The sequence below is a fragment of the Entelurus aequoreus genome, linkage group LG12 (assembly GCF_033978785.1).
Source record: "Entelurus aequoreus isolate RoL-2023_Sb linkage group LG12, RoL_Eaeq_v1.1, whole genome shotgun sequence".
Taxonomy (NCBI): Eukaryota; Metazoa; Chordata; class Actinopteri; order Syngnathiformes; family Syngnathidae; genus Entelurus; species Entelurus aequoreus.
This window is the reverse complement of record NC_084742.1, coordinates 60,338,787-60,359,156: the sequence shown is the minus strand read 5'-3', so window position 1 is coordinate 60,359,156 and position 20,370 is coordinate 60,338,787. Positions and strand designations below refer to the sequence as shown.

The window sequence follows — 20,370 nt, the reverse complement described above, 5'->3', positions numbered from 1 at the left end:
TTAACTCTATGTTATTATTAATAATTAATGATATTTACACTTATTTGAACGGTTTAAAAGAGGAGAAGACACGAAAAAAATGACAATTAAATTTTGAAACATAGTTTATCTTCAATTTCGACTCTTTAAAATTCAAAATTCAACCGAAAAAAGAGAAAAACTTAAAAAAAGAATTTATGGAACATAATTAGTAATTTTTCCTGATTAAAATTAATTTTAGAATTTTGATGACATGTTTTAAATAGGTTAAAATCCAATCTACACTTTGTTAGAATATATAACAAATTGGACCAAGCTATATTTCTAACAAAGACAAATCATTATTTCTTCTAGAATTTCCAGAACAAAAATTTTAAAAGAAATTCAAAAGACTTTGAAATAAGATTTAAATTTGATTCTACAGATTTTCTAGATTTGACAGAATAATTTTTTTGAATTTTAATCATAATAAGTTTGAAGAAATATTTCACAAATATTCTTCGTCGAAAAAACAGAAGCTAAAATGAAGAATTAAATAAAAAATAAAAAAAATAAAAATACTTGAAGATTGATTTAAATTGTCAGGAAAGAAGAGGAAGGAATTTAAAAGGTAAAAAGGTATATGTGTTTAAAAATCCTAAAATCATTTTTAAGGTTGTATTTTTTCTCTAAAATTGTCTTTCTGAAAGTTATAAGAAGCAAAGTAAAAAAAATTATGAATTTAAACAAGTGAAGACCAAGTCTTTAAAATATTTTCTTGGATTTTCAAATTCTATTTGAGTTTTGTCTCTCAGAATTAAAAATGTCGGGCAAAGCGAGACCAGCTTGCTAGTAAATAAATACAATTTTAAAAATAGAGGCAGCTCTCTGGTAAGTGCTGCTATTTGAGCTATTTTTAGAACAGGCCGGCGGGCTACTCATCTGGTCCTTACGGGCTACCTGGTGCCCGCGGGCACCGCGTTGGTGACCCCTGTTGTAGATGGTGTAGTGTAGAAGTGTCATGTGTATATTCAAGGACTGAAAAGGGACTTGAACATTTTTTAAGAGGCAGTTTTACAAATCAAGGATTCAATGTGAAATATTAGAAGTATTCACTTCATGGGATGTGGTTAACATGTACAAACCTTTTATTCAATGTCATGAAAGGTGTACATTTTCCAGAGCATAAGCGCTGAATCCAAATGGCAACAAGAACAAAGGTTTTCAGCGAGCCATTCACATTTAAGTATGTGTGTGTGTGTGTGTGTGTGTGTGTGTGTGTGTGTGTGTGTGTGTGTGTGTGTGTGTGGTGAATCACTTCAGCCTCCACACACTATTCGCGAAGGCGTACTAAAGCGCTTCTAAGAGCCATAAAGCGTGCGAGAACGAGGAGGCCTTTCTTTCTTTCTTTCTCTTCTGACAAATCCATTTGCAGTTCAAAGCCGTCGCAGGAAGAAGAAAAGAAAAGAGAGAAAAAGAAGAAAGCGTGTGCACCCACTCATCTCATCTCATCCGCCCAGACAATAATGGCAGTGATTAGGAAGAGAGTGGGACCATAGACCATCTATGTGTGCGCCCTCGTCTGGTCAAAACATGCATTACATCCCGTACAGCCCCAAATAACTAACACATGCTTTCATAAAGGGACAAGCGGTAGAAAATAGATGGATGGATGGATGGTTTAATGCTGACTACAAGGACTTTTTTTTTTTACCAGTATCTTGTACAAAATTATGCAATAAAAAACCATTCTAATGCTAATGCTAATGCTAACGGCCCCTGACGTCTTCAAATTGGCCCGCCGGAAGTCCGGAGTTGAACAAGGAATCTTGCACGCATGCATTTTAAAAGTCCAACAATTTTGATGCTGCCATTTTGTCACCATCCGAGACACCTTTTATTGTGCACTTAATGCGCAGCATTTACTTATATGACCCAACGCAAACAACCTTCCCTAGTCATGGTGCAAACACAAAACAAAAAAAATCCAAACAACATAAAATCTCAACAGACAGTCACGGAAATTTTAAATTGATTCAATCTCTCCATCAACTTAAAATATTCATTTTTTAAACCATTTTTTGCCCATTTGAGTTTGAATAATGTGCATAAAATGAGTATTAATTCATACAATAAATGTTAAAGAGTTGGGTTACTGGAGTAAAAAAAACTAAGTAGCAAGATAACTTAGTCTTGCCTACAGTTAAGAATGGTGGTAATAGTCAGGTGGTCTGGGGCTGCATGAGTGCTGCTTACACGTGGGAGCTGCGGTTCATTCAGGGGAACAATGATTTTCAACACATGTCTAAAGTAGGCAAGATCATATTGTTTTGTTTACAATCAAGCATGGTGTGGGTAGCCTCAGGGTCTGAGGCTGCATGAGTGCCGCTCGCACTTGGGTTCATTGAGGGGAACCATGGTTTCCAACACAACTAAGTAGCAAGATAAGAATATGAATAAAAGTCATTTGATGCATTATTGATATTTTTGCTGTGTCAGAGTCCAAAGCTAACAGCAGTTTAGTAGGATGGGACAAACATATATATAAACAAGACAAACATATATATAAACAAGACAAACATATATATAAACAAGACAAACATATATATAAACAAGACAAACATATATATAAACAAGACAAACATATATATATATATATATATATATATAAAGACAAACATATATATATATATAAACAGGACAAACATATATATAAACAAGACAAACATATATATAAACAAGACAAACATATATATATATAAAGACAAACATATATATATATATATATATATATATATATATATATATATATATATATATATATATATATATATATATATATATATATATATAAAGACAAACATATATATATATATAAACAGGACAAACATATATATAAACAAGACAAACATATATATAAACAATGGGACCAACCAGTCCCTGGTGACTACAATGATGAATTATTATAAAATATGATCTCATTTCATGCTTTCCTTTTGGAGGCAATAAAGAGTAGAATTTGTCACATTTATTGATTGGAATGAGATGTCCACCACGTGGTGGCTAAATAGGTCAAAACGGGCGTTGAAAGGGTAAATAGAATTTTAAAAAACATGACATAGTTATCATTTCTATTTAGGACTGAATTTCATTAAGAGGTCGGTGTTAAAAAAAAGAAAAAAGTAAAAAAATAAATGATATATTTGAATAAAATGTACTTCAACTCAAAGTCTGTCCGGAGTCTGAATTATTTAGCTTTGAATAAGCAAACTTAATTCAAGTCTAAAATGCAATTAAAAGTGTTTATCATAGATTATGTACAATTATTATGCAAAAATAATTTCATTTGTCATTAAGGTTAATAAGGAAAAAAGGAGGTGATACAAATAATAATAATAATAATAATAATAATAATAATAATAATAATAAGCTCAAAAAAGTTGTATTTTCTTTTACATATTCATTTTACTAAACATTAAAATTACTTAAATTAATTAATGCAAAAATGATTACATTTGTCATTAAGGTTAGTGAGGGGAAAAAGGAGGTGATAATAATAATAATTAGGGATGTCCGATAATGACTTTTTGCCGATATCCGATATTCCGATATTGTCCAACTCTTTAATTACCGATACCGATATCAACCGATATATGCAGTCGTGGAATTAACACATTATTATGCCTAATTTGGACAACCAGGTATGGTGAAGATAAGGTACTTTTTAAAAAAATTAGTAAAATAAGATAAATTAATTAAAAACATTTTCTTGAATAAAAAAGAAAGTACAACAATATAAAAACAGTTACATAGAAACTAGTAATGAATGAAAATTAGTAAAATTAACTGTTAAAGGTTAGTACTATTAGTGGACCAGCAGCACGCACAATCATGTGTGCTAACGGACTGTATCCCTTGCAGACTGTATTGATATATATTGATATATAATGTAGGAACCAGAATATTAATAACAGAAAGAAACAACCCTTTTGTGTGAATGAGTGTAAATGGGGGAGGGAGGTTTTTTGGGTTGGTGCACTAATTGTAAGTGTATCTTGTGTTTTTTATGTTGATTTAATTTTAAAAAAAACAAACAAAAAAAAAAAAACGATACCGTTAATAAAAAAAACGATACCGATAATTTCCGATATTACATTTTAACGCATATATCGGCCGATAATATCGGCAGGCCGATATTATCGGACATCTCTAATAATAATGATACTAATAATCCATCCACCCATTTTCTACCGCTTATTATGATAATAATAATAATAAGAAGAAGAAGAAACTCAAAAAAGTTGTATTTTCTTTTCCATATTAATTTTGCTATACATTAAGATGACTTAAATCAATGAAAAAACATGATATGTTTATAATTTTTTATTTTGGACTGAAGTTAATTAAGAGGACGGTGTTAAAAAAATAAAAAATAAAAAGTAGAAAGAATTATGAAAAAATTTGTTTTATATATATATATATATATATATATATATATATATATATATATATATATATATATATATATATATATATATATACATATATATATATATATATATAAATACAATGTACTTCAAATCAAAATCAGGCTGGAGTCTGAATTATTTAGCTTTGAATAAGCAAACTTAATTCAAGTTTAAAATGCAATTAAAAGTGTTTATCATAGATTATGTAAAATTATTATGCAAAAATTATTTCATTTGTCATTAAGGTTGATGAGGGGAAAAAAGAGGCGGTGATACGAATAATAATAATAATAATAATAATAATCTCTCTTGTATTTTCTTTTCCATATTCATTATACTAAACATTAGAATGACTAAATTAATTAAAGCAAAAATGATTACATTTGTCATTAAGGTTAATGAGGGAAAAAGGAGGTGATATTATTAATAATAATAATAATAATGAGAAGCTACAAAAAGTTGTGTTTTCTTTTCCATATTCATTTTGCTAAACATTAAAATTAGTTAATTAATGCAAACATGATTATATTTGTAATTAAGGTTAATGAGGAAAAAAGAAGGAGGTGATACAAATAATAATAATAATAATGAGAAAATCAAAAAAGCTGTATTTTATTTTCCATATTCATTTTGCTAAACATTAAAATGACTTAAATGAATGAAAAATAATGAAATTGATCAAATAATTCAAAATGTAAAAAAAAACAAAGTGTGATTAGAAGTTGGTGAAAGCTCCCTAAGTGGAGTGCTTCTCCACACCCTGCTTGATGCCCAGCACCAGGTGCACAAACCAGTTGAACTGCACCATCCAACCTTTCTCTCTGCAGATCTCAATCTGGTCCAGCAGGTGGCGCCGCGCCTCGTCCTCCCCCCGGCCCACCGTCAGCGCCTCACGGATGTACTCGATGTCCTCCTTGCTGGTGAGCTGAGGCATGCCTGGAGCAAACACACCTTAGGTTAGTCACACAGGTTAGTTACTCTTAGGTTAGTCACTCTTAGGTTAGTCACACATGTTAGTCACATAGGTTAGTCACTCTTAGGTTAGTCACACAGGTTAGTCACTCTTAGGTTAGTCACACAGGTTAGTTACTCTTAGGTTAGTCACTCTTAGGTTAGTCACACAGGTTAGTCACTCTTAGGTTAGTCACACAGGTTAGTTACTCTTAGGTTAGTCACTCTTAGGTTAGTCACACAGGTTAGTCACACAGGTTAGTCACTCTTAGGTTAGTCACGCAGATTAGTTACTCTTAGGTTAGTCACTCTTAGGTTAGTCACACAGGTTAGTCACTCTTAGGTTAGTCACTCTTAGGTTAGTCACACAGGTTAGTTACTCTTAGGTTAGTCACACAGGTTAGTCACTCAGGTTAGTCACTCTTAGGTTAGTCACACAGGTTAGTCACTCAGGTTAGTCACTCCTAGGTTAGTCACACAGGTTAGTTACTCTTAGGTTAGTCACTCTTAGGTTAGTTACTCTTAGGTTAGTCACACAGGTTAGTTACTCTTAGGTTAGTCACACAGGTTAGTCACTCTTAGGTTAGTCACTCTTAGGTTAGTCACACAGGTTAGTTACTCTTAGGTTAGTCACACAGGTTAGTTACTCTTAGGTTAGTCACACAGGTTAGTCACTCAGGTTAGTCACTCTTAGGTTAGTCACTCAGGTTAGTCACTCTTAGGTTAGTCACGCGGGCAACCAGCTCTTCCTCCCAGGGAATCTAAGTTACTGGTCAATCCCAAGTTCTTTTGATGACATATATGCTGAGTAAGAAAGACCATCAAGACAGAATTGGAATATTTTCAAGTTTTACTAAAGCTTTAGGAGATCAGTTTAACCAACACATTCATATCGGCTGCTCTAGTTGATCTGGCATTCAAACGGAAAAGCCAACTTCTTGCACACAAAGAAAGCCCCCCCCCCTCCCCCTCGCAACACTGATAAGGAAAGAGTGGGTGTTGTATTTCACATTGCTGATGGTTTAAGACACTAAACAGACAATCTGAAGACAAAGAGAGACTGGTAGAATATACAAAGGAAAAGTACTAGCTGCTCCAAACATGGCTATGAATAGAGAAATAACTCTTAAACATATATGCATCCTCCACATTAGTCATGCGGGCGACACAGGTGCTACACAGGTTAGTCACTCTTAGGTTAGTCACACGGGCGACACAGGTTAGTCACTCTTAGGTTAGTCACTCTTAGGTTAGTCACGCGGGCGACACAGGTTAGTCACTCTTAGGTTAGTCACGCGGGCGACACAGGTTAGTTACTCTTAGTTAGTCACCCGGGCGACACAGGTGCTACACAGGTTAGTCACTCTTAGGTTAGTCATGCGGGCAACACAGGTTAGACACTCTTAGGTTAGTCACACGGGCGACACAGGTGCTACACAGGTAAGTCACTCTTAGGTTAGTCAGGCGGGCGACACAGGAGCTACACAGGTTAGTCACTCTTAGGTTAGTCACGCGGGCGACACAGGTTAGTTACTCTTAGTTAGTCACCCGGGCGACACAGGTGCTACACAGGTTAGTCACTATTAGGTTAGTCATGCGGGCGACACAGGTTAGACACTCTTAGGTTAGTCACACGGGCAACACAGGTGCTACACAGGTAAGTCACTCTTAGGTTAGTCAGGCGGGCGACACAGGCGCTACACAGGTTAGTCACTCTTAGGTTAGTCACGCGGGCGACACAGGCGCTACACAGGTTAGTCACTCTTAGGTTAGTCACGCGGGCGACACAGGAGCTACACAGGTTAGTCACTCTTAGGTTAGTCACGCGGGCGACACAGGTGCTACACAGGTAAGTCACTCTTAGGTTGGTCAGGCGGGCGACACAGGTGCTACACAGGTTAGTCACTCTTAGGTTAGTCAGGCGGGCGACACAGGCGCTACACAGGTTAGTCACTCTTAGGTTAGTCAGGCGGGCGACACAGGCGCTACACAGGTTAGTCACTCTTAGGTTAGTCAGGCGGGCGACACAGGCGCTACACAGGTTAGTCACTCTTAGGTTAGTCAGGCGGGCGACACAGGCGCTACACAGGTTAGTCACTCTTAGGTTGGTCAGGCGGGCGACACAGGCGCTACACAGGTTAGTCACTCTTAGGTTAGTCAGGCGGGCGACACAGGCGCTACACAGGTTAGTCACTCTTAGGTTAGTCACGCGAGCGACACAGGCGCTACACAGGTTAGTCACTCTTAGGTTAGTCATGCGGGCGACACAGGTTAGACACTCTTAGGTTAGTCACACGGGCAACACAGGTGCTACACAGGTAAGTCACTCTTAGGTTAGTCAGGCGGGCGACACAGGCGCTACACAGGTTAGTCACTCTTAGGTTAGTCAGGCGGGCGACAGGTTCTACACAGGTTAGTTACTCTTAGGTTAGTCACGCGGGCGACACAGGTTCTACACAGGTTAGTCACTCTTAGGTTAGTCACTCTTAGGTTAGTCACTCTTAGGTTAGTCACGCGGGCAACCAGCTCTTCCTGCCAGGGAATCTAAGTTACTGGTCAATCCCAAGTTCTTTTGATGACATATATGCTGAGTAAGAAAGACCATCAAGACAGATTTGGAATATTTTCAAGTTTTACTAAAGCTTTAGGAGATCAGTTTAACCAACACATTCATATCGGCTGCTCTAGTTGATCTGGCATTCAAACGGAAAAGCCAACTTCTTGCACACAAAGAAAGACCCCCCCCCTCCCCCTCCCCCTCGCAACACTGATAAGGAAAGAGCGGGTGTTGTATTTCACATTCCTGATGGTTTAAGACACTAAACAGACAATCTGAAGACAAAGAGAGACTGGTAGAATATACAAAGGAAAAGTACTAGCTGCTCCAAACATGGCTATGAATAGAGAAATAACTCTTAAACATATATGCATCCTCCACATTAGTCATGCGGGCGACACAGGTGCTACACAGGTTAGTCACTCGTAGGTTAGTCACTCTTAGGTTAGTCACACGGGCGACACAGGCGCTACACGGGCGTCACGTACATACCTGTCATCAGCATCATTGAGAAGAGGATGATGAGCAGGTTGGTGTGGTGGCGAAGAGCCAGGTAGGCTTTCACGCACACGTCCTGACACACACATGAAGAAGTACATGAAGAAGTACATGAAGAAGTACATGAAGACATGAGGGGATGGTTTACCTGGAACTTCTGGAAGTGGGGGCTGCTCTTCTTTCCGGAAGTGCCCATCACGTACAGGAAGTCGGGCGTGAGCACAAAGGGAACCCACTCCTTGCTGATGCCCATGAAACTCTTGTAGTTGCCCAGGATGTGGCCAAAGTCGATGTGGAAGAGGTTCCCTGCAGAGACACCTTTTCTTACTGACACATTCTACTTGGTGAACGCAGCACAACAGCTGCTAAAGACAGAAAGAAGACACAATAAATAATAAGTTGATCAATGAATAATAAGAGAAAGTAGTGAGAATAATAGTTGTAATTCTACGTGTCCTGAGAAGTAGTGTGGAAGGATGCAAATATGTTTAAGAGTTATTCCTCTATATAAACATCCATCCATCCATCCATTTTCCACCGATTATTCCCTTCGGGATTGCGGGGGACGCTGGAGCCTATCTCAGCTACAATCGGGCGGAAGGCGGGGTACACCCTGGACAAGTCGCCACTGCATCACAGTCCTCCAAACATATTGCTGGGTATTGTGACCAAACACCTCCATTTTGGTTTCATCTGATCTTTCCTCCAGAAGGTCTTATCTTTGTCCATGTGATGTCAGATCAAACAAAAACTGAGCTGTTTGGCCACAATACCCAGCAATATGTTTGGAGGAGAAAAGGTGAGGCCTTTAATCCCAGGACCACCATACCTACCGTCAAGCATGGTGGTGGTAGTATTATGCTCTGTGGCCTGTTTTGCTGCCAATGGAACTGCTGCTTTAAATGGGACAATGAAAAAGGAGGATTAGCTCCAAATTGTTCAGGACAAGCTAAAATCATCAGCCCAGAGGTTGGGTCTTGGGCGCAGTTGGGTGTTCCAACAGGACAATGACCTCAAACCAGAGGTGGGTAGTAACGCGCTACATTTACTCCGTTACATCTACTTGAGTAACTTTTGGGATGAATTGTACTTCTAAGAGTAGTTTTAATGAAACATACTTTTACTTGAGTATATTTATAGAGAAGAAACGCTACTTTTACTCCGCTCCATTTATCTACATTCAGCTCGCTACTGATTTTTATCCATCTGTTAATGCACGCTTTGTTTGTTTTGCTTTGTCAGACAGACCTTCAAAGTAGGATCTATCATATGCCTGCGTTTCACCAATCAAATGCAGTCACTGGTGACATTTGACTCCGTTTCACCAATCAAATGCAGTCACTGGGGACGTTTGACTCCGTTTCACCAATCAAATACAGTCACTGGTGACGTTTGACTCCGTTTCACCAATCAAATGCAGTCACTGGTGACGTTTGACTCCGTTTCACCAATCAAATGCAGTCACTGGTGACGTTTGACTCCGTTTCACCAATCAAATTCAGTCACTGGTGACGTTTGACTCCGTTTCACCAATCAAATGCAGTCACTGGTGATGTTTGACTCCGTTTCACCAATCAAATGCAGTCACTGGTGACGTTTGACTCCGTTTCACCAATCAAATACAGTCACTGGTGACGTTTGACTCCGTTTCACCGATCAAATACAGTCACTGGTGACGTTTGACTCCGTTTCACCAATCAAATACAGTCACTGGTGACGTTTGACTCCGTTTCACCGATCAAATGCAGTCACTGGTGACGTTTGACTCCGTTTCACCAATCAAATACAGTCACTGGTGACAATGGAATCCGTTTCACCAATCAAATACAGTCACTGGTGGCGTTTGACTCCGTTTCACCAATCAAATGCAGTCACTGGTGACGTTTGACTCCGTTTCACCAATCAAATGCAGTCACTGGTGACGTTTGACTCCGTTACACCAATTAAATGCAGTCACTGGTGACGTTTGACTTCGTTACACCAATCAAATGCAGTCACTGGTGAGGTTTGACTCCGTTTCACCAATCAAATGCAGTCACTGGTGACGTTTGACTCCGTTTCACCAATCAAATACAGTCACTGGTGACGTTTGACTCCGTTTCACCAATCAAATGCAGTCACTGGTGACGTTTGACTCCGTTTCACCAATCAAATACAGTCACTGGTGACGTTTGAATCCGTTTCACCAATCAAATACAGTCACTGGTGGCGTTTGACTCCGTTTCACCAATCAAATGCAGTCACTGGTGACGTTTGACTCCGTTTCACCAATCAAATGCAGTCACTGGTGACGTTTGACTCCGTTACACCAATTGAATGCAGTCACTGGTGACGTTTGACTTCGTTACACCAATCAAATGCAGTCACTGGTGAGGTTTGACTCCGTTTCACCAATCAAATGCAGTCACTGGTGACGTTTGACTCCGTTTCACCAATCAAATACAGTCACTGGTGACGTTTGACTCCGTTTCACCAATCAAATACAGTCACTGGTGACGTTTGACTCCGTTTCACCAATCAAATGCAGTCACTGGTGACGTTTGACTCCGTTTCACCAATCAAATACAGTCACTGGTGACGTTTGACTCCGTTTCACCAATCAAATGCAGTCACTGGTGATGTTTGACTCCGTTTCACCAATCAAATGCAGTCACTGGTGATGTTTGACTCCGTTACACCAATTAAATGCAGTCACTGGTGACGTTTGACTTCGTTACACCAATCAAATGCAGTCACTGGTGACGTTTGACTCCGTTTCACCAATCAAATACAGTCACTGGTGACGTTTGACTCCGTTTCACCAATCAAATGCAGTCACTGGTGATGTTTGACTCCGTTTCACCAATCAAATGCAGTCACTGGTGACGTTTGACTCCGTTACACCAATTAAATGCAGTCACTGGTGACTTTGACTTCGTTACACCAATCAAATGCAGTCACTGGTGAGGTTTGACTCCGTTTCACCAATCAAATGCAGTCACTGGTGACGTTTGACTCCGTTTCACCAATCAAATACAGTCACTGGTGACGTTTGACTCCGTTTCACCAATCAAATACAGTCACTGGTGACGTTTGACTCCGTTTCACCAATCAAATGCAGTCACTGGGGACGTTTGACTCCGTTTCACCAATCAAATACAGTCACTGGTGACGTTTGAATCCGTTTCACCAATCAAATACAGTCACTGGTGGCGTTTGACTCCGTTTCACCAATCAAATGCAGTCACTGGTGACGTTTGACTCCGTTTCACCAATCAAATGCAGTCACTAGTGACGTTTGACTCCGTTTCACCAATCAATTGCAGTCACTGGTGACGTTTGACTCCGTTTCACCAATCAAATACAGTCACTGGTGACGTTTGACTCCGTTTCACCAATCAAATGCAGTCACTGGTGATGTTTGACTCCGTTTCACCAATCAAATACAGTCACTGGTGACGTTTGACTCCGTTTCACCAATCAATTACAGTCATTGGTGACGTTTGACTCCGTTTCACCAATCAAATACAGTCACTGGTGACGTTTGACTCCGTTTCACCAATCAAATACAGTCACTGGTGACGTTTGACTCCGTTTCACCAATCAAATACAGTCACTGGTGACGTTTGACTCCGTTTCACCAATCAAGTACAGCCCACACCTATCAGTTTATGGTTTGCGTAAAGGCTAACTTGTTATTTTCCTTCGTAATCTCTGCCTACTGAGCCTATGGTGCTGTTAAGTTATTGTGGCTCAATTTGCCTTCATTTATTTTATGTTAATGTATTATTATTTAATATATATTATTGTTTTAGTTGCTTAAGAGATATTCCTGGCTCTGAATTTGCTCATTGCTATTTTTATGTTTTTGTGCATTATTTGTTGCCGTCATCATTAAACGACCAGGTTACTCATCAGTTACTCAGTACTTGAGTAGTTTTTTCACAACATACTTTTGACTTTTACTCAAGTAAATATTTGGGTGACTACTCCTTACTTATACTTGAGTAATACGTCTCTAAAGTAACAGTACTCTTACTTGAGTACAATTTCTGGCTACTCTACCCACCTCTGCCCCAAACACACCTCAAAAGTGGTAAAGGAATGGCTAAATCAGGCTAGAATGAAGGTTTTCTTCCCAAAGTCCTGACTTAAAGGTGTGGACAATGCTGAAGAAACAAGTCCATGTCAGAAAAGCAACACATTTAGCTGAACTGCAGCAATTTAGTGGTCAAGTGGTCAAGCAGAAGCTTGTGGATGGCTACCAAAAGCGCCTTATTGCAGGTAAACTTGCCAAGGGACATGTAAGCAAATATTAACATTGCTGTATGTATACTTTTGACTCAGCACATTTGCTCACATTTTCAGTAGACCCATAATAAATTCATAAAAATTCATGAATGTTTTTTGTGACCAACAAGTATGTGCTCCAATCACTACATCACAAAAAAATAAGAAATGATTGGAAACTCAAGACAGCCGTGACATGATGTTCTTTACTAGTGTATGTACACTTTTGACCACCACTGTATAAAGTACACATCCTTGTACACGTAATATATCACTATATTGATTTAAAGTATAATGTACACATCATTGTACACGTAATATATCACTATATTGATTTAAAGTATAATGTACACATCATTGTACACGCAATATATCACTATATTGATTTAAAGTATAAAGTATGCATCATTGTACACGTAATATATCACTATATTGATTTAAAGTATAAAGTACGCATCATTGTACACGTAATATATCACTATATTGATTTAAAGTATAATGTACACATCATTGTACACGTAATATATCACTATATTGATTTAAAGTATAAAGTACACATCATTGTACACGTAATATATCACTATATTGATTTAAAGTATAATGTACACATCATTGTACATGTAATATATCACTATATTGATTTAAAGTAAAATGTACAGGTTGTGCAGTATTTTACAATGTCATTCATAGTCCAGCAAGCCACAGTAGAGCTTTTCAATTCTATTAAAATGAAACTTTAAAGTAGTCAGTGTACAGATTTACTACCCACTGAAAATGACTCAACGCAGTGTTGACACAAAATCTTTCTGTCCAAGTTGTACACCAACTACTCTCAGATTATAGTCCCTTGAGAAGAGGCTACTGTAGTGAATCAGGATCACGTGTGCTTACCAGATTCCGTGATCATGATGTTGTCGTTGTGGCGGTCGCCGATGCCGAGGACGTAGGTGGCCACGCAGTAACCCCCGCACGAGTACAAAAACCTCTCCAAGACCTGCTGAAACTGGAAACACAGCACACCATGAGGCTACTGTACTCCCCCTGCTGGTGAGTTACAGTTTTAATTGAAATATTAAAAGGGCCCTCACACCCTCTTGTACCTTGGGGTTGACATAAGTGGGCGGGCACACATATGACACATGTGGTCACGACCTTCCAAAGACCAACATCACACACTTCAGGAAGATCGGAGATTGTGGAAGGAAGTTATAATTTTCCACCAGAAGGTGGCGATGTTGGCGCCACAGCACCATCCCACCCACCATCAGAAATACAGAAAGATTGGAGCATATGGAAGGACGTTATAATTTTCCACCACAGGGGGGCGACATTATCGATGTGTGGTCATGATCAGACCCCAACCAAAAAGCCTCAATTTAGTTTGGATTAGTTTAAATCTGATCATCTGAAGTTGGTGGTTGATGGAGCAGTTTTCGCCGGCCACTATGAACGGGTAGGAATAGGTAGTGACCGACTCAGCACTTCAGGGTGTCATCATCATCTTTTGTAGCAGTTCCGGACGGGATCTGAGTTTGTGGAGCCAAGTCATAAATGTGGAAAGTTTGTTTATTGTTGTTTTTTTTTTTACTGATATACAATTGACAAAAGTAAACACAAATACATCAAATGCTGTATTCTCTACCACCAAGTAAAATAATTAAAAACGGGGGGGGGAGGGGACGAAAATTGCGATTCTTATTTGTGACAAATCATCCCTCAATCGAGAATCTATTTTTGAATCGGATTATATACATACATATATATATATATATATATATATATATATATATATATATATATATACATATATATACATACATACATACATACATACATACATATATATATATATATATATATATATATATATATATATATATATATATATATATATATATATATATATATATATATATATATATATATATACATACACACACACACATATATACATACACATATATATACACATATATGTATATATTTGTACATACATATATACATATATATACTGTATTACATACATACATATATACATATATATACTGTATATATACACATACATACATATATACACATATACATACATACATATATACATTTATACACATATACATACATACATATATATGTAAATATATATACATGTATACGTACATATATATACATACATACATATATATATACATACATACACACATGTATCCATACATACATGTATACGTACATATATATACATACATACATATATACGTACATATATATATACATACATACACACATGTATCCATACATACATACACATATATATATACACATATATGTATATATTTGTACATACATACATACATACATACATATATATACTGTATATATACACATACATACATATATACACATATACATACATACATATATATATATATATATACACATATACATACATACATATATATGTACATATATACATGTATACGTACATATATATACATACATACATATATACGTACATATATATACATACATACACACATGTATACATACATACATATATATACATACATACGTACATATATATGTACATACATACATATATATGTACATATATACGCACATACATATATACATATATATATATACACACACACACAAATGTATATACATATACATATATATACACATATATACACACATATATATACATTTACACACATACATATATATTCACATATATATACACACATACTGTATATATATACATACACATATATATATATACACACATATATACATACACATACAGTATATATACATATGTATGTACATATATACATACATACATTCATATACATACATACATATATACGTACATATATATACATACATACATACATGTATACATAAATACATATATATGTACATACATACATATATATGTACATACATACATATATATGTACATACATACATATATATGTACATACATACATATATATATATATATATATACATATATATACATATACATACACTACCGTTTAAAAGTTTGGGGTCACCCAAACAATTTTGTGGAATAGCCTTTATTTCTAAGAACAAGAATAGACTGTCGAGTTTCAGATGAAAGTTCTCTTTTTCTGGCCATTTTGAGCGTTTAATTGACCCCACAAATGTGATGCTCCAGAAACTCAATCTGCTCAAAGGAAGGTCAGTTTTGTAGCTTCTGTAACGAGCTAAACTGTTTTCAGATGTGTGAACATGATTGCACAAGGGTTTTCTAATCATCAATTAGCCTTCTGAGCCAATGAGCAAACACATTGTACCATTAGAACACTGGAGTGATAGTTGCTGGAAATGGGCCTCTATACACCTATGTAGATATTGCACCAAAAACCAGACATTTGCAGCTAGAATAGTCATTTACCACATTAGCAATGTATAGAGTGTACTTCTTTAAAGTTAAGACTAGTTTAAAGTTATCTTCATTGAAAAATAAGGACATTTTAATGTGACCCCAAACTTTTGAACGGTAGTGTATATACATATATATATATATACATATATATATACACACATATATATATATTTACACACATATATATATATTCACACACATATATATATATATTCACATATATATATATATATATATATATATATACTGTATATATATATATATATATATATATATATATATATATATATATATATATATATTCACATATATATATATATATATATATATATATATATATATATATATATATATATATATATATATATATATATATATATATATATATATATATATATATGTACTAGCTAGCTAGCCATGTCTTAAAGCACCTCTTCCTGAGGGTGTTTCAGTGTTATAACTTCACCTTTATCTTGACTTTTTACACCAAAATGCATACATTCTCCCTTTTTTGTCTACACACTGTGTCTGCTTGTAAGTACTCTGTGTGTGTGCGCTGCCCAACATGCTCCTCTGCTCCTAAAACCAGCAATGTCATGACATGACGACGCTCCCGTAAAAAAAAAAAAGGGGGCGGGGGGGTACCGGTATTTTTTTAGAGGCGGTATAGTACCGAATATGATTCATTAGTATCGCGGTACTTTACTAGTACCGGTATACAGTACAACCCTAGTTTGCAAATATGGATTCTTGAGACTTTTAGGTGCGTCCTGTCATGATCCACATCTCCAGCCATGTGAGTGACGACACGTGAATCTGCTGGCAGATTTTGTCAAATGTGCTGTTTGGTCGCCACAAAGTGGATTGGTGAGTTTTGAAGTGGGAGAAATAGAAAGCAGGGAGAAATTACAAGAGGGCTCTCGCAGCTTTTGCTTCTCGGGCCCTACAAAAAGACACGTGGTGCGACAAGAAAACCACTCAGGCTCACTTCCTGCCTGTGTGGCGTTCCCCTACTTCCTTCCACCACTTCCTGCCTGTGTGGCGTTCCCCTACTTCCTTCCACCACTTCCCGCCTGTGTGGCGTTCCCCTACTTCCTTCCACCACTTCCTGCCTGTGTGGCGTTCCCCTACTTCCTGCCAGTGTGGCGTTCCCCTACTTCCTTCCACCATTTCCTGCCTGTGTGGTGTTCCCCTTCTTCCTTCCACCACTTCCTGCCTGTGTGGCGTTCCCCTACTTCCTTCCACCACTTCCTGCCTGTGTGGCGTTCCCCTACTTCCTTCCACCACTTCCTGCCTGTGTGGCGTTCCCCTACTTCCTTCCACCACTTCCTGCCTGTGTGGCGTTCCCCTACTTCCTTCCACCACTTCCTGCCTGTGTGGCGTTCCCCTACTTCCTTCCACCACTTCCTGCCTGTGTGGCGTTCCCCTATTTCCTTCCACCACTTCCTGCCTGTGTGGAGTTCCCCTACTTCCTTCCACCACTTCCTGCCTGCGTGGCGTTCCCCTACTTCCTTCCACCACTTCCTGCCTGTGTGGCGTTCCCCTACTTCCTTCCACCACTTCCTGCCTGCGTGGCGTTCCCCTACTTCCTTCCACCACTTCCTGCCTGTGTGGCGTTCCCCTACTTCCTTCCACCACTTCCTGCCTGTGTGGCGTTCCCCTACTTCCTTCCACCACTTCCCGCCTGTGTGGCGTTCCCCTACTTCCTTCCACCACTTCCTGCCTGTGTGGCGTTCCCCTACTTCCTGCCAGTGTGGCGTTCCCCTACTTCCTTCCACCATTTCCTGCCTGTGTGGTGTTCCCCTTCTTCCTTCCACCACTTCCTGCCTGTGTGGCGTTCCCCTACTTCCTTCCACCACTTCCTGCCTGTGTGGCGTTCCCCTACTTCCTTCCACCACTTCCTGCCTGTGTGGCGTTCCCCTACTTCCTTCCACCACTTCCTGCCTGTGTGGCGTTCCCCTACTTCCTTCCACCACTTCCTGCCTGTGTGGCGTTCCCCTACTTCCTTCCACCACTTCCTGCCTGTGTGGCGTTCCCCTACTTCCTTCCACCACTTCCTGCCTGTGTGGAGTTCCCCTACTTCCTTCCACCACTTCCTGCCTGCGTGGCGTTCCCCTACTTCCTTCCACCACTTCCTGCCTGTGTGGCGTTCCCCTACTTCCTTCCACCACTTCCTGCCTGCGTGGCGTTCCCCTACTTCCTTCCACCACTTCCTGCCTGCGTGGCGTTCCCCTACTTCCTTCCACCACTTCCTGCCTGCGTGGCGTTCCCCTACTTCCTTCCACCACCTCCTGCCTGCGTGGCGTTCCCCTACTTCCTTCCACCACTTCCTGCCTGCGTGGCGTTCCCCTACTTCCTTCCACCACTTCCTGCCTGCGTGGCGTTCCCCTACTTCCTTCCACCACTTCCTGCCTGCGTGGCGTTCCACTACTTCCTTCCACCACTTCCTGCCTGTGTGGCCTTCCACTACTTCCTTCCACCACTTCCTGCCTGTGTGGCGTTCCCCTACTTCCTTCCACCACTTCCTGCCTGTGTGGCATTCCCTACTTCCTTCCACCACTTCCTGCCTGTGTGGCGTTCCCCTACTTCCTTCCACCACTTCCTGCCTGTGTGGCGTTCCCCTACTTCCTTCCACCACTTCCTGCCTGCGTGGCGTTCCCCTACTTCCTTCCACCACTTCCTGCCTGTGTGGTGTTCCCCTTCTTCCTTCCACCACTTCCTGCCTGTGTGGCGTTCCCCTACTTCCTTCCACCACTTCCTGCCTGTGTGGCGTTTCCCTACTTCCTTCCACCACTTCCTGCCTGTGTGGTGTTCCCCTACTTCCTTCCACCACTTCCTGCCTGTGTGGCGTTCCCCTACTTCCTTCCACCACTTCCTGCCTGTGTGGCGTTCCCCTACTTCCTTCCACCACTTCCTGCCTGTGTGGCGTTCCCCTACTTCCTTCCACCACTTCCTGCCTGTGTGGAGTTCTCCTACTTCCTTCCACCACTTCCTGCCTGTGTGGTGTTCCCCTACTTCCTTCCACCACTTCCTGCCTGTGTGGCGTTCCCCTACTTCCTTCCACCACTTCCTGCCTGTGTGGTGTTCCCCTACTTCCTTCCACCACTTCCTGCCTGTGTGGCGTTCCCCTACTTCCTTCCACCACTTCCTGCCTGTGTGGCGTTCCCCTTCTTCCTTCCACCACTTCCTGCCTGCGTGGCGTTCCCCTACTTCCTTCCACCACTTCCTGCCTGTGTGGCGTTCCCCTACTTCCTTCCACCACTTCCTGCCTGTGTGGCGTTCCCCTACTTCCTTCCACCGCCGATGAGAGCAAAACTTCATATCAGGATAATAAAGAAGTCCTCACCTTCACTTCGCTGACACACTTGTCCCGCAGCCACTGATGGAGGATCTCGTCCTTGAAGGCCCCGGTGCTCCCCACTACACTCTGCTGGATGTTAGCGATGGTGGTGGCGTCCTTGACGATCTCTATCATACCTGCCATATCAGGACCCAGGGGCACGCTAAACAGGTGGAACAAAGGGAAATACTGGACTGGTCTTGCAGGGTGATTTTACCTATTCTGTTCCCGGTGGAGATGCAGCCGTACGGCAGCAAACACAAATCCAGAGATTCGGTCTCCCAGATAGACTGCATGATCAGTAGAATCTGACAGGAAACCACAAACTGCATTACCAAAGCACTTCATCTTCTCTTGCTAAATGTACCTGTTATTTACAAATATTACCGTATTTTTCGGACTATAAGTCGCAGTTTTTTTTCATAGTTTGGCCGGGGGTGCGACTTATACTCAGGAGCGACTTATGTGTGAAATTATTAACACATTAGCGTAAAATATCAAATAATAATTTTTAGCTCATTCACGTAAGAGACTAGACCAGTGGTTCTTAAAGGCCTACTGAAATGATTTTTTTTTTTAAACGGGGATAGCAGATCCATTCTATGTGTCATACTTGATCATTTCGCGATATTGTCATATTTTTGCTGAAAGGATTTAGTAGAGAACATCGACGATAAAGTTCGCAACTTTTGGTCGCTGATAAAAAAAGCCTTGCCTGTACCGGAAGTAGCGTGACGTCACAGGTTGAAAGGCTCCTCACATTTCCCCATTGTTTACACCAGCAGTGAGAGCGATTCGGACCGAGAAAGCGACGATTACCCCATTAATTTGAGCCAGGATGAAAGATTCGTGGATGAGGAACGTTAGAGTGAAGGACTACAGTGCAGTGCAGGACGTATCTTTTTTCGCTCTGACC

At 39.6% G+C, this 20,370-nt stretch overlaps 2 protein-coding genes across 4 annotated transcripts in view; both read right to left on the bottom strand.

Moving 5' to 3' along the window:
* LOC133662382 (anoctamin-2-like) overlaps positions 1-5,353 on the bottom strand; it is a 203,775-nt gene extending 198,422 nt beyond the window's left edge. The window contains 1 exon segment of the mRNA XM_062066334.1: positions 5,241-5,353. The gene's annotated coding sequence lies outside the window, so the exon portion shown is untranslated.
* The window catches only part of pik3cg (phosphatidylinositol-4,5-bisphosphate 3-kinase, catalytic subunit gamma), a 67,682-nt gene continuing 52,335 nt past the window's right edge, over positions 5,024-20,370 (bottom strand). For all 3 annotated transcript variants that reach the window (XM_062066333.1, XM_062066330.1, XM_062066331.1), the window contains 6 exons: positions 19,672-19,762; positions 19,461-19,591; positions 13,594-13,705; positions 8,582-8,739; positions 8,428-8,509; positions 5,024-5,363 (listed from right to left, as the gene is read on the bottom strand). In XM_062066333.1, coding sequence (XP_061922317.1) covers positions 5,164-5,363; positions 8,428-8,509; positions 8,582-8,739; positions 13,594-13,705; positions 19,461-19,591; positions 19,672-19,762 — 774 coding nt within the window. In that variant the 3' untranslated portion in view covers positions 5,024-5,163. The remainder of the gene's footprint in view (positions 5,364-8,427; positions 8,510-8,581; positions 8,740-13,593; positions 13,706-19,460; positions 19,592-19,671; positions 19,763-20,370) is intronic.